The following is a 14227-nucleotide window of genomic DNA, read 5'->3' on the forward strand; positions in this document are numbered from 1 at the left end:
TATAACATCTCTTTTAAGCTCTTTGGGTCAAATAATATAGAAAAACATCACACCTTAACGAGATATTATCACAGTCCTCTACCTACTTACTTGTATCTAGCACAGCTACACCAGTCAAACCAGACAAAAAATGGTTTTAAAGAATAAAAAAACATACAAAAACCAAAGAAAACAAAAATAAACCATATAAATGATGCTGAGGCCAATGATTAGCAAGTTTTGTGGTGGCGAAACCATCGTAAGATGGTTTTCTTCCTTCACGTCTGATGCCAAGATGAACTTGAAGCGGGTCAACAAAATCAAAGCCAGAGGATGATGCCTACTAACCATCTACAGCAGTAAAATCTCAGCACTGAAGACAAACTGACCGCTATAACTCATCTATATAGACACAGAACAAAAGCTGCTGAAGTCAAATGCAATGTTGTGTCAACATATAAAGCTTCCAAGCTTTTATCAGGTTCTCTTTATGTTCCTGACTATAGTTTTGAAAGGTAATGTTAAGTCTAGACTTTAAAGTTGTATGAGGGTGTAAAGTTTGACTAAGGACACTTACTCTCTCGGCGGGAGGTCTGGTTCAAGCCACCGGCCCAAGACCACCTCTGCTGACGGATCTCAGCCCACGTTTTTTTGGTCGGCCTCTTTATGGCAGATTCATACCTTTCCTGCAGAGAAAAAGACAATCACAAGACCACTTGTGGTTCATTTTATTCATCCTAATAAGATTCTGAATCACTTATATTCCTGGTACAGAAATTCATTTGGTAGTTCATCAAATTATAACATAGGGACATACTCAATTTGACAATTAGAAAGTCTCACACTTTTCATCTTTGTTTTTAACAGTATATGTTACCATTCAAAAGCTTGTGGTCAGTTAGATTTTTTATGTTTTTGAAAGAAGTCGCTTATGCTAAATCTGTAAAAACAGTAACATATTACAAAAATATTATATGCCTGTATTCCATTTTAATACTGTATATTCCTGTAATGCAAAGCTGAATTTTTAGAATCATTACTCCAGTCTTCAGTGTATCATTCTTATTTGCTGATCTACAGATCAAGATTTTAACATTTTTTAACATTAACTGTTATTACCAGCTATAATCAGCTGTGCTGATTAATATTTTTCTGTGATAACTTTTTTCAGGATTCTTTGATGAATAGAAAGAACTGCATTTATTAATAATAGAAATCTTCTGTGACATGATGAACTTCTTTACTGTAACTTCTGACCAGTTTAATGCATCCTTGCTGAATATAATTATTTTCTTAAAAGAAAAAAAAATTACCGACCACAAACTTTTGAATGCATATTGTAAATTTTGTATGAATATTGTTTTATAATTTGAAACTTAATAAGATTTTTTAATAAGTTTAGCTCGCACATTATTTATGCATTGAATATTTATAATTTCTTATTATATTTCTTTATTTGCAAATAGTATCACATTGTGTCTCTATACCTTGTTCTTTTCTAGTTTCTGTCTCTGTTTTTCCTCCAGTAGAGCTCTTCGTTTCTCCGCCTTCAGTCGCTGTTCCTCTAACTTCCTTCTGCGCTCCTCCAACTGGCTCTCGCGCAAACGCCGTGCCTTCTCCTCCTTCTCCAACCACTGAGCCTTCTTGGCCGCTGAGAGGAACAGAGAGAGTTTTTGAGTGATGCTGCCTGCTGTATCTAATGACATTTTCTGTCAGAGTTCTCAATTACATTTCATCTAAATGAATTGTTCACCCAAAAATCTAAATTTGCTGAAATGTTCTCAACCTCAGGCCACCCAAGATGTAGATGAGTATGTTTCTTTATCAGAACAGATTTGGACAAATTCTGACATATTTTTTTCGAACTCCTTTGGCCTGTTTTTGCTTGTAAACTGTGCTTGATTTGTGCATATTTCTCCTGATTCAGATGAGAAAACGTTTCACTTCAGAAAGCATTAATATCGATAGAGGACTTGTATTTTAGCCAGAACCAATAGTTTGACGTTAAAAATGTCTTAATGATGGATTTGTTTCTTACAAACACAGCTTTCCGCTTCAGAAGATGTTGGTGGACTGGAATCCCGTGGATTTTTTGTGGATTATTGTGATGTTTTTATCAGCTGTTAGGACTCTCATTCTGGTGGCACCCATTCACTGCAGAGGATCCACTGGTGATCGAATTATGTAATGGTAATGCTACATTGCTCCAAATCTAAATTTCTCCTATGAAGAAACAAACTCATCTATATCTTGGATGACATGAGAATGATTAAATTTTTCTTTTACTTACATTTTTCATCTTTGTCTATTTAACTATTTGTTTAAACGTCTTTCCCTCATTTGTTACGTATAAAAATCCTTGGGAGAAAAAATTTTGATTGCAGTCTTTGGTCTGACCAAATCTGAGCATATTCAAAGCACTGAAGAGACAATGAGGTCCTTTTTCTCAAGAAAAACATCTGAAAAGCAGGAAACTTCAGCAAAAGTCTCAATTTAGCAAAAATCTCATTACAGTCTGGCAGAAAAAAATGAGATATTAAAAATATCTCTTTTGTGAATTTCCTATCTTATAATCAGAACTGATTGTTTCATTAACGTTCATTCCACTGAAAACTGGATTTTTATATTCATAAAATCCAGTGCTTGAGGAAAATGAAACTGCTAATAAAACAGCATTTTTCTCTCATGTGTTTTCAGTCGTTTCACTTCAAAAACAATTAAAAACCAATCAAAGCTCTTTATTTTAAACCCCAAGCACGCTGTGCGGCAGCTGGGTGCATTCTGCTCACAGGCCCGATTTAAGGAACACACAAGACATCACACTGTGGAATTTCCTGTTTTTCAGTCCCTCAGCCATATCTAAATCTACACACACAGCAGTCCAGATGGGATTTGAGTTGAAGAATACAAACACAGAGGAACTGCTTCTAATCACAACATCGCTCTAGATCCGTGTGGGGCGACCCACGGTATTTACTTTAACCTGTTTCATTTCAAAGGCACATCCGCTTTATACCACAGGAAATGCAGTGACTCAATAATGAGATGAGCTGTGACTTAGATAAAAGTACTTATATACATATTTATATAAGGCATGAGTGTATATGTATATAGTATATGTATATATTATTTACTACATAAAATTAAGTATGTTTCATATACACTACCGTTCAAAAGTTTGGGATCAGAACATTTTTTTTATGTTTTTTAAAGAAGTTTCTTATGCTCATTAAGGTTGCATTTATTTGATCAAAAATACAGGAAAAAATTTATATTGTGAAATATTATTAAGATGTAAAATAATGTTTTTCTATTTTAATATTCATTAAAATCGAATTTATTCCTGTGATGCAAAGCTGAATTTTCAGCGTCATTACTCCTGTCTTCAGTGTCACATGATCACATGAGCTACATTAAAGTGATTATTATGTTTTGAATATGTATATTTTTCTTACAAAAAAGCATCGTTTCGCTACAGGAGGCCTTTGTTCACCCCCTGGAGCCATGTGAGACACTTTTTATTATGGATGGGTGCTTTTTATTTAACTTCTTTTGGACTGATGCATGCAACACCCACTGAGTGGCATTAACCAGCTTGAAAGATCAAAGACAATTTTTAAAATAACTCCGACTGGATTCATCTGAAAGAAGAAAGTCATATACACCTATATGACTTTGACAGTGAGTAATTTATGGGCTAATTTTAAACAGTACTTTAAACAGTAAAACTGTGTAGCAGACATGTAGTTTGTGCATTGAGAAAATCATGTGTAATTCTGACTTTCTCTAAATCCAATTACATAAAATCCTTCAATCCTTTATAAATTATATAACAATTCTGTTTTATATCCTTCAAAGTAAGATGATCTCACCCTTTACTTTAAACCACTGGGTCTCAGCTGCAGTGAACCGCTAGCGAGCTAAGCAGTGCTTGCTAATCCTATTAGTTTCATACAATATGCCATATGACAGTGCGACTGCGCTGAAAAATAGATTTTGTTCTCTATGCAATTCAGTGTAGCAGCAATCCGGCATTACAACGCACGGTTCATTCTAACAGATAAGCCAGGTTTATGTCTTTGTATACACAGCATTTGTCAAGCTGAGATATTTCATCCCAGGCTACAATAAACCTCTTTATGTAAAGTCTGCTGCTGTGGGGCAAGGCTAGACCTGTCAAACCGATAAGCAGCTGGACAGCCAGAAACTGTGGTTTATCTGTGTCTGTACAGCTGAAAGTGAGCTGATATCCAAGCAGGCTAATCATGCTAATGGCAAACGTAATTACAGCTAATCTGGGCAAGAGAGAGGCATGGCTTAATGAACTGTAATGAAGGCAAGTTTTTCACCCTGTGCCTACAGGGACCTATCAGATAGTTAAAAAAGGAGAATATGAGACACATGCACTGATTATGTTTATGTTTTATATATAACTAATATAAAATAATATTCCTCAACTGTGGACAAATTAATACTGAATCAAACTGGACACAACCAAATGTGAAAAACAAAAGGACTGAAAGATCACAGGACATGAAATTAAATTAAATTTATGCATTTAGCAGACACTTTTATCCAAAGCGACTTACAGTGCATTCAGGCTATCAATTTTTACCTATCATGTGTTCCCGGGGAATCGAACCCCCAACCTTGCGCTTGTTAACGCAATGCTCTACCACTTGAGCTACAGGAGCACGAAACAGATGGAAACAATCCGCTTAATCAAATAATCGATCGCGTGATGTATCTTACCTTGCTCCTGGGTTCGCTGTTCTGCAGCAGTAAACACAAATCACAAGCACATCTGTCAGTCACGTCAGTTTCTAGCTTTATATGATGCTGCTGGCTTCACAGAAACATGTCTCACTGAACATCATTAGAAACCAGTTGGCCTTGTATTGGCAGTTAAAGTTTGATTACCTAATTACACATGAGAATAGTATATAATTGGATGAATTATTATTTGGCCTCACACAGACTCTGTAGTCCCAGTAGCTTTAACTGTATATATATTTATACTCATATGTTCTTCAGTTGCTACTAGATAAATGTTTTGTGTGGCATAAGCATATCATTAGCTCTACAGGGCTGAACGTGTCCCGGGACAAAGGCTGTGTTTATGAAGTCTCACCCAAATATTTGGCCCGTTCCTCTCGCCGCTTTTTGGCTTGTTTCTGCCGTTGCTCTGTACTCATTCCATCTGTTGAGGAAGAAGCAGATAACGCTTTAAAATGTACTTTTCATACCTTTTCAACGACATGAAAATTGATATTGACACAAGTATGTCATTTGCAAATTAAATATCATGCAAAAGTATGAAATGCAAATGAAATACCAACATTTTAGTAGCCAATACCATTGATTTTCCAATTGATATTTAGGGGAAAAATGTCTTTATTTAAAAAGTTAAATATTAATACAAATATTTAATATAAATATAAAAGCAATGGCATGATAATAAAACTAAACATAGAATACAATACTAATTAAGGAAACAGTGCTTTGACAGCAGCAGCAATTAAGTACAAATTCAAAAATGTTAATTATACATAAATTATACATAAATTAACACACATACATATTTGAAAAACACATATATTTTAAAAACACACACATTATCATTTTTGTATAGTAGTCTTAAATGTATAGTAGCAAAACAACCTCTATAATTCTAAGGAATACAGAGGAAATGGAAAAAAATTATGATATTCTAGCTTAACTTTTGGGGGGAAAGACTTATAAAATGCTATGAAAAGTCTAAAGTATGTTGCTTTTAATCTGATGAGAGCTGGCTGACACAGCAGGTAAGACATATGCTGAGTAATTTGTCTCTCAAGCTCCTCTTCTTCTTAATTTCTCTTTCTTGAGAAATTAGAGGTTTGTAACTGACATTTTCCATTTTCTTCTCAGCCTCAGGAGTGTATTGATTCAATCAAGATAAGTGTGACTCCAGCTCTTTAACCGCAGAGGTGCTTTAACTCAAGGCATCGAAGAGAAATGTGGTGAGTCAGTTATTATTCTGATCACACAGTCACATGTAAAGTATGTTCATTCAATTAAGACTCATGCATCAGTGTTTCATCTATACGTTCTTCTCGTTAAGCGTGTCCTCCTTATAATGCAATATACAGGCAACGCTTTCCCAATGAATCAAACTGTTGCCATGGCAACCGATCTACCCCGCACCCACCGTCAAAAGGACTTGATTAAGCCTTATACACTCGAGACTGTTCGAGAACACTCTGCAAACCTTCCCCAAACACACACAGCCCAAGGTTTGCTCGATGCTTTGATGCAGGGTCATGCTGGGTTTTGAGTGTCTCGCCCTCTTCATGAACAATGACTTGGCTTGCTGCCACAACCGTCCGATTAGGATGAATTTAGAAAAGGGTGTTTTTAAAGTCAGTCTGATGACAGAGATGTTAACATAAACGCGGTCTACAATGCTGAGGGTGTATGGATTCATCCAATATGCTTTCTCAGTTTCAACCTTTTCCTGCACAGGTTTTTTATCACAAATGTCGTGATAATTTTGAACTTACCAGTAATATTTTCCTTAAATTGTAATTTTACATTTTCATATAGAAAATGAACTCTATATTCCAAATGGTTCTTGTAAGTGAGTATATGTGAAAAACAAGTATAAAATAAAAGAGTCAACATTTTAGTAACTGATACCAATGCTAGTGAAATCTGTGAAATCTCACTTGTTTAATTAAAATGGTAAATGTATGAAAAGTAATGGAATACAAAAAATTAATAATTATATATATATATAAAATAAATAATAATATTATATATATATATATATATATATATATATATATGTGTATATATATATATATATATATATATATATATATATATATGTATATATATATATATATGTGTATATATATATATATATATATGTGTGTATATATATATATATATATATATATATATATATATATATATATATATATATATATATATATATTTAAAAATGATAAAATAAATCTTAAAAATATTGTATAAATATATTCAAATATTATAATTATATAATAATATATTTTGTATAATAAATAGTATTATATTATTAAATAATTTAATATAATTAAATAATACAAATAATACAATAATTTTACTATATATTATTTTGTATCACATTTATTAGATAAAAATACAAGCAAACCAAAATAAATACAATAAGAATAATTAGATAAAATATAATTTGTTATATTTATTTATTACATATCTATCTATCTATCTATCTATCTATCTATCTATCTATCTATCTATCTATCTATCTATGTATCTATCTATCTATAAAATTCTATAGACAAAATTGATATTCAACACCTGAAAGCTTGTATTGCGGTGTATTGTACCTTTTGTTGTCGGTGGGATGGGGTTGGATCCAGGGGTGCTGGGTCTCGGGTCAGATTTGATTGGTTCTGTTTTTGAGGGAGGGTCTGTTATGAGGGAGGAGTCTGTGACCGTTGTGTCATCAGCTTTCAGGATCTCACTGTCCAACTCAATCCCTTTCTGAAGCGTGTCGCTCGTCCCTGGAGGAGATGTGAGAACTGGAGGAGTGAGAGAAACGAAACCGAGAACAAGAAAAAAAGCTAATTAATTTACATTAATAACATAAAGCAGAATTTGCAAATTAGAATCATCCTTTGAAAGCCAACCAAAGATTAAGCGACGTAAATTGACAGTAATAAAATACTATATATAAAACTGGTAATTTGGCACTAACCACAATCATAATTGATGAACTTTGCAACACTGACACTGACAACTGAATCAACACTGAACTAAATTGAGCTGAATAATGACACTTTTCCCTTCTGTACAGCTCATTTATTTATTCATTTATTTTATTTTTTAGACCTTTGTGTATCTCTTTTCTCTGAATATAAAGGTGTGGATGAGGCCTTGAGGAATCATGCAATAAACATTGACTGTACCCTTCCTAGGCCTTGCTTTTCCAACTTAGTGATTTCATTTGTTTAATGCAATCCTAAACCCTCCCCCATCCTTAACATAATGGATTGAGTGGCTTCTGAAGGATTAACTGAATGCTATGCTGTAGAAATCCATGACTGTAGCCCTTCAGATGAGTTTGGATGATGATCATGGCTTGAATCTAATTAGATAACAGGATCAGTAGTGACCGCTCATTTAACAGCTGACTAAATATGTTTATTCTCTTCACATCAGATGCAGAAAAGAGCTTCAGACGTGTTGAAGGTCCGCTGAAGCAGCGAGACCCTCCAGGGAGGCAAAATGAAGGGCAATTAAAGGGCTGATGGTTTCAAGCCAAAAGCTTCATCGCAGCTTCAAACAGACAGTGCTGGGCAGAGAGAGCTGAAAATTGGCAAAAAGTCATATTCATCTCTAACAAATGCAGCTAGATGCCAGCTATATGAAGAAATCATTTGCAAAAGCATCAAATGCTACTGTATCACAACAAAATTATCAATGCCAATTATCTTAGTGGCACACCAAAATTATAGCCTATATTAGGATTTCCCAAAATGGTGTTCATGAGGGAAGTATATATAGGTTTTTATTTATTGATTTGCATCTTTAGATTTCAATCAGTTTTTTATTTTTATATTTTCCAGTTCCATTTGAAAGTGTGATTGATTGTGTTCTTCATTTTTGTCAGTTTTAGTAGTTTAGTAGTCTTAATAATATGTCTTTTTATATGTGTATTAATTTTTAAATTTGGTTTTAGTTTGAGTTATTTTAATAATAATCAAGTCAAACTAAATTAAAATGAGAAATGTTGTCTTGGTATTTAACAAAAAAAAAGGTATTTGAATGATAATTTTACAATTGGAAAGGTTTTTTTTTGTTTGTTTTGTTTTTTTCTGACTACAATATTCCTGATATGCACTAGTCATTAACAATTGAAAAAAGGTCTGTTAAATTGCAACTTAAAAACTGACCACTGACCTTGTGCCAATCATATACTGTGCCACACCAAGTTTAAAGCTTTTATCAAAACTTCAATGTTGAACAGATGACCTCTGACCTAAGGGGGTAAACATGAGGTCAGCGTGGGTCTGTACATCCTGTTTTGATTAGAGGGCATGTCTGTGTTTCTCCAGTTGTTTCTGAGGTCGATGATGTTTCTGTCTTTGAATGTGCAGCTGTCGGCTTCTTAGGGCCAACCTCATGACAGGAAGACAAAAAGCCTGACCGCCTACAGACGCTATACTGCTGTTCAGAAGTGCAAAGAGACAATCGCTGAGCTTTGCTACTGTAAATAACTCAGAGAAAACCATACGGCGGTAAATAAAGTACACTGTTGGCAATTCAACCCCTTACAAACATTGAGCCACACATTGAAGTCCAAAGATAAGTCCCAGCTTCCCCTCTGTACTCTCTTTTTAGAGGAAGTCAAGTTCCCATGTTCCTTCCCGGTCTGTAAAGGTTAGCAGCAGGCCAGTGTCTCACTGCTGAGACCAACAGGACAAACTGTCTGCGTTAGCAAAGAAACGCCATCTGTCTTGGGAAAGTGTGTCATTTTTCTCACACTCGCTCACACTAATCAGATGCTAAATTACTCTAATTTGGCGATGGAATTAATTAGTTCTTCACAGAAGCATTTAGGCTGGTTCATAAAGCATGTTAGATGTGAGATACCATAAGCAGACACTGATTTGTTATCAGAAGATCACGGCAAATTTAGGACAGAGATTTAACAAAATCAGTCAAAAGTTCAAATGTCAAACCTTCCACATGAAGTGCAAACTCTTCAGTTATGAGTTACGTTAAATGCATTTAGACCTGTTAGAATTACTGCAGTTACATTCCATGTTTGTAAATTAATCAAAAAGTAAGTCACATGGGGGATATTTTGAGGATCCATTGGTTATTTTGATCAGATGAACAGTCTTCTCTACATTAGTTAGGGCTGCAAGATGAAATAAATAATAGTTATTTAATAATAAATAAATAATACAAGGTGTGGTTTAAAAATGAAGAAATTAAGACTTTTCATAAATTTTCATTTTAAAGTTAAACTGTAAAATAAAATGATTATCATTGTATTAATTTTATTAAATACAGTTATTTATTTTTTTAAACTTAAATATTACAGTCTTTTTATATACATTTAATACATACATTTAAAGCCCTACAAATAAGCACAGCAAATCTGGATCTTTTTATAAATTAGAAAAATCGCTGTTATGTTTTCAATTCTATTCCTTTGAATTGTCTTGGTGGCTTAGTAACTTCAGGAGAAAAACCTTAAAAATGCATGTAAAAATATAATGTCTATAATGTGATGATGCATTTATAAGTGATTCAGAATATGGAGTGGGGAATAATTTTGAGGTATAATATTATGCAAAGAATAACTGATGACTCATTGTTGAATTATTGAAAATCAATTAATGCACCACCTGAGGTGGTAATGCCAGCTTAACAGTGCTCTGGTATGAATAATTATACTAATTTTAATGGTTGACGCTGTCTTTAATTACCCATCAGCACATCAACAGGAACAAATACAAAACCTCCCAAGATGCACTAGGGGAAAATGTAGAAAAAGAAGTAAGTACCAAAGTTTTGTGAGCTTGAAAGAGAAAGAAAAACATTGCATGTGATCCAGGGATAAGACAATGTTTGGGCAAAGGGACAAAGAGATAAAAACAGCAGTAAAACCCCAGACTAAAGCATAAAAAGGGTTTAGGACGTGTCCAGGCAGATCATCAGGGATGCAGCAAGTGAAAAACCTCAATACAGAGACAACGGGTCTGGAATTTCAGGGGGAAAAAAAGAGGAAGATCTTCCTGACAGGCTTTGTGCTGCAGTATATTTGGTGTTTCAGAGAAAAGGCCGGATGAATCTTCTTCCTGATGATTTGGTTTATGCCGGCAGTCTTGTAGACACAGCAGAGGGCATCTGACCGCAGACACCTGCGTTTGAGTATAAAAGTTCACGTGGTTTCACACCACAGACACAGATCTGTCAGGTCCATCGCAGCCAGATCGAGTTTCACCTCTATAGCTAACAGTAAAAATAGACCCCACAATCCCTCATCAGCCATAGTAGACAAGAAATGCAATGAGAGAAAGGCAGACCGTTACATTTTCTGCAAGCAAAATTCACCACCAAGATAATGTTGTGTGATGTTGCCAAGGTGTTGCTATGCAAAAACTAAAACTATATATATATATATAGCAGTTTATATATATTTTAAATAAAGTTCAACTTAAAATATAACTATGATACATTTAAAATGAATAAAAAATTTAAAATGTTGCATTGCAAACTAACTGAAATAAGTATAAACTGATGCACTAAAATGATTACTAAATAAATAAAAACTTAAACTGAAATAAAATAAATGTAAAACTTAAATTTTAGGCTAATATATAATAAAAATGGTTAGGTAATAGAGTTTTTATCGTTAACTAAAATTGAAATTAAAACTAAATAAATAAATAACTATTTGATGAAAAAGGCAACATTTATAATTTTTTATTCAGTTGAAGCAGTAAAATTACTGGAACTGAATGAATAAAAACTTAAACTTAAAACTGAAATCAAAATAATTGAGACCTAATCAGTAGTATAAAAAATGTAAATAACCAAAAAAAAAGTAATATAAAAATATTATATTAAATGTACTATAAATATTTTAGTACATTTTTTTGTATTATTTATGTGCTATTATTATTATTATTATTAAATCTTAGGTTGAATTAATTTTCATTTCAGCTTTAGTTATTATTTTTTTCCAAATCATTTAATATTTAGAGATTTTATTTGAACTTTATTTTAATTAACAAAATGGGTTTAATAGTTTTAGTTAATGATAGAAGAACAAATATAGACAGAAGTCAGACAACTACTTTTATACAAACAACAACTAAGATTATAAAGCTATAAAATGCATAACTCAAGATTCAATAAAATATCCTATTTGTGTTTTTTCCTTTGAAAGACCTGATGTGATTCAAACATACAGCTGTAAACAGCTCGGCATTAGCATATGTGCTCGATGAAGGGATTTACAGACACAATGGTGTGAAGTGGGTCAGTGGCACGTCCATAACAGGTCTGTGTGTGTCGGCAGTGGAGGGAAGAGCACAAGGCCCAGTGGATCTGGGTCAGTCGGACCTCAGGCATGTGTGGCATGCATCTCTACTGTCTGTGTGGATGGCAACAGAACACAACATGGCACAGGGCGCCTGAGATCTGCACACACAGGCACATGACCATCAGAGAGCAGCAGCGGAGCTAAACAAGGACACTGAGAGACTCTCAGAGTGGATATTTCCTACTGTTTACACTTAATACCACAACCACAAATACCTATTGCTATTATTTAATTGTAAGTGTCCTGCAAGCAGTAAACTTCATATTCTTTTCACACGGGTCATTCACAGGGAACTGTGCCATTTGTGCCCTATTTGTGTCCCAATGACTTGCTGCTGCTATAATTAACAAGACGCTGCACTGAGGCACATTTAACATTTGACAGATTTAACTTTTAGTAAATAATGCAAAAGAAATGAAACATTTTATTCAGGTTTTTATCAGATAATTTGCATTTGCATCAACTAATTTTATTGAAATTAAAATTAAAACTCTACATTAAAAATAATCGTTTGACCTTTCTGGCATTATATTTGGGGCAGTTACATAATTATAAATCTTTTACGACTGGTTTAAACCTGCTTAAACACTTGAACCTCCACAGAGTTCAACTTTACATTAAAAAACTATTGATTAGTTTTACATACTTTTTACTTGGCATACAGAACTAACAATATTGACTGTGATTAATGTGGTGTGATTTGATCATTTTTGCTTGTTGAGGTTATTATTAGTCATTTATTATGACCTTCAACAGTTAATTCAAAAGTTAAATACTTTTATTTATCAAGGATGCATAGAAGTGAAGTGACAGTAAAGACATTTATAATGTTACAAAATGTTTCAATTTCAAATAAATGCTCTTCTTTTGAACTTTCTGTTTATCAAATGACAAAGATGTATCGATGCTTCCAAAAAAATATTAAGAAGCACAACTGTTTTCAACATTTTTTATATGATTTTTAAAATATTTGTATTTATTTTTTGAGCAGCAAATCAACATGTTAGAATGATTTCTGAAGGATCATGTGACAATGAAGACTTATTATTAAATATTATTTTTAATATTGTTTATTTATTAAATTAATTAATACATTAATATTTAATTTAACATTAATAAATTAATATTTAATTTTTAATAATTAAATTATTTATAAAATATTATTATTAAATGGCTGCTAAAAATTCTGTTTTGCTTTACATGAATAAATTACATTTTAAAATAGATTAAAATAGAAAACAGTTACTCATAATGTAATATATTTCATAATTTTATTTCCAAACCCCAATCTTTTGAGCTTTTAAACTACAACAAAGCACAAATTGATACTATGAGAATTTACTTAATTAATAATGAAATAATAGTGGTAGATGTTTATGATTAGTTTAAGAATAACTTTCCTGAAAATTACAGCAACAAGTAGCACCGTTTCCTGAGAATGACGCAGTTATATGTCTGTAAGAGTAAGAATAAACAGCAGAAACTGTGTATATCTGATGTTTTAAACAAAGCTGAAAAACTGTAAGCTGTTCCTGCCGCTCTAAAGATCTCAGCGTTTCAGTAGTCCTGATAAAAAACAACAACCCGTCTACTTTGAAATAAAAATCTCTGCAGTACATCACTGCTACCTAAACCATAACACCTGTCTCTACATGTCTAATACAGAACATCTGTATTATTCTAGAGCCTTTATCATGTGACAAAACTAAACACAACCCTTAAGATATCTTTAAATCCAAATCAAGTATTCACAGCACTAGAAATACAAAACAGAGCAATGAACAGCAACAGAATTGCATGTTTCTCTAGGGGATCTTCTGAAGTATCCAGTGGAGTGACAACAATCTGTCTGGATGAACTGGGTTACCCACATGTGCACTGACACACACAGTATGCCAAAGGAGTGCTCAATTTGTCCAAACATCATTAATATTTTAACAGCCCTCTGCATCTCTCCCACTCACTGAAGTCAGACATTTGCACAAATGGAGACAGTCAGAAACAGCTCATATCTTGATCTACGGTTGTGAGATAATAGCGCAAGACTGATTTCATGGCTAAAAGTTGTTCTTCAAACTAGACAGCTCATAGCACAAAAAAACGAGTCCCAGTCAAACAACCACACGGCTTGAACGGTTGCCG

At 33.3% G+C, this 14227-nt stretch overlaps 1 protein-coding gene across 1 annotated transcript in view; it reads right to left on the minus strand.

Annotated features, from left to right (window-relative positions):
- Positions 1-14227, minus strand: part of LOC109069064 (MAP7 domain-containing protein 1-like) — a 40248-nt gene that overhangs the window by 14453 nt on the left and 11568 nt on the right. Inside the window, 5 exon segments of the mRNA XM_042744714.1 lie at positions 557-665; positions 1467-1630; positions 4732-4752; positions 5111-5179; positions 7350-7544. Coding sequence (XP_042600648.1) covers positions 557-665; positions 1467-1630; positions 4732-4752; positions 5111-5179; positions 7350-7544 — 558 coding nt within the window.

The sequence above is a fragment of the Cyprinus carpio genome, chromosome B19 (genome assembly GCF_018340385.1).
Source record: "Cyprinus carpio isolate SPL01 chromosome B19, ASM1834038v1, whole genome shotgun sequence".
Taxonomy (NCBI): domain Eukaryota; kingdom Metazoa; phylum Chordata; class Actinopteri; order Cypriniformes; family Cyprinidae; genus Cyprinus; species Cyprinus carpio.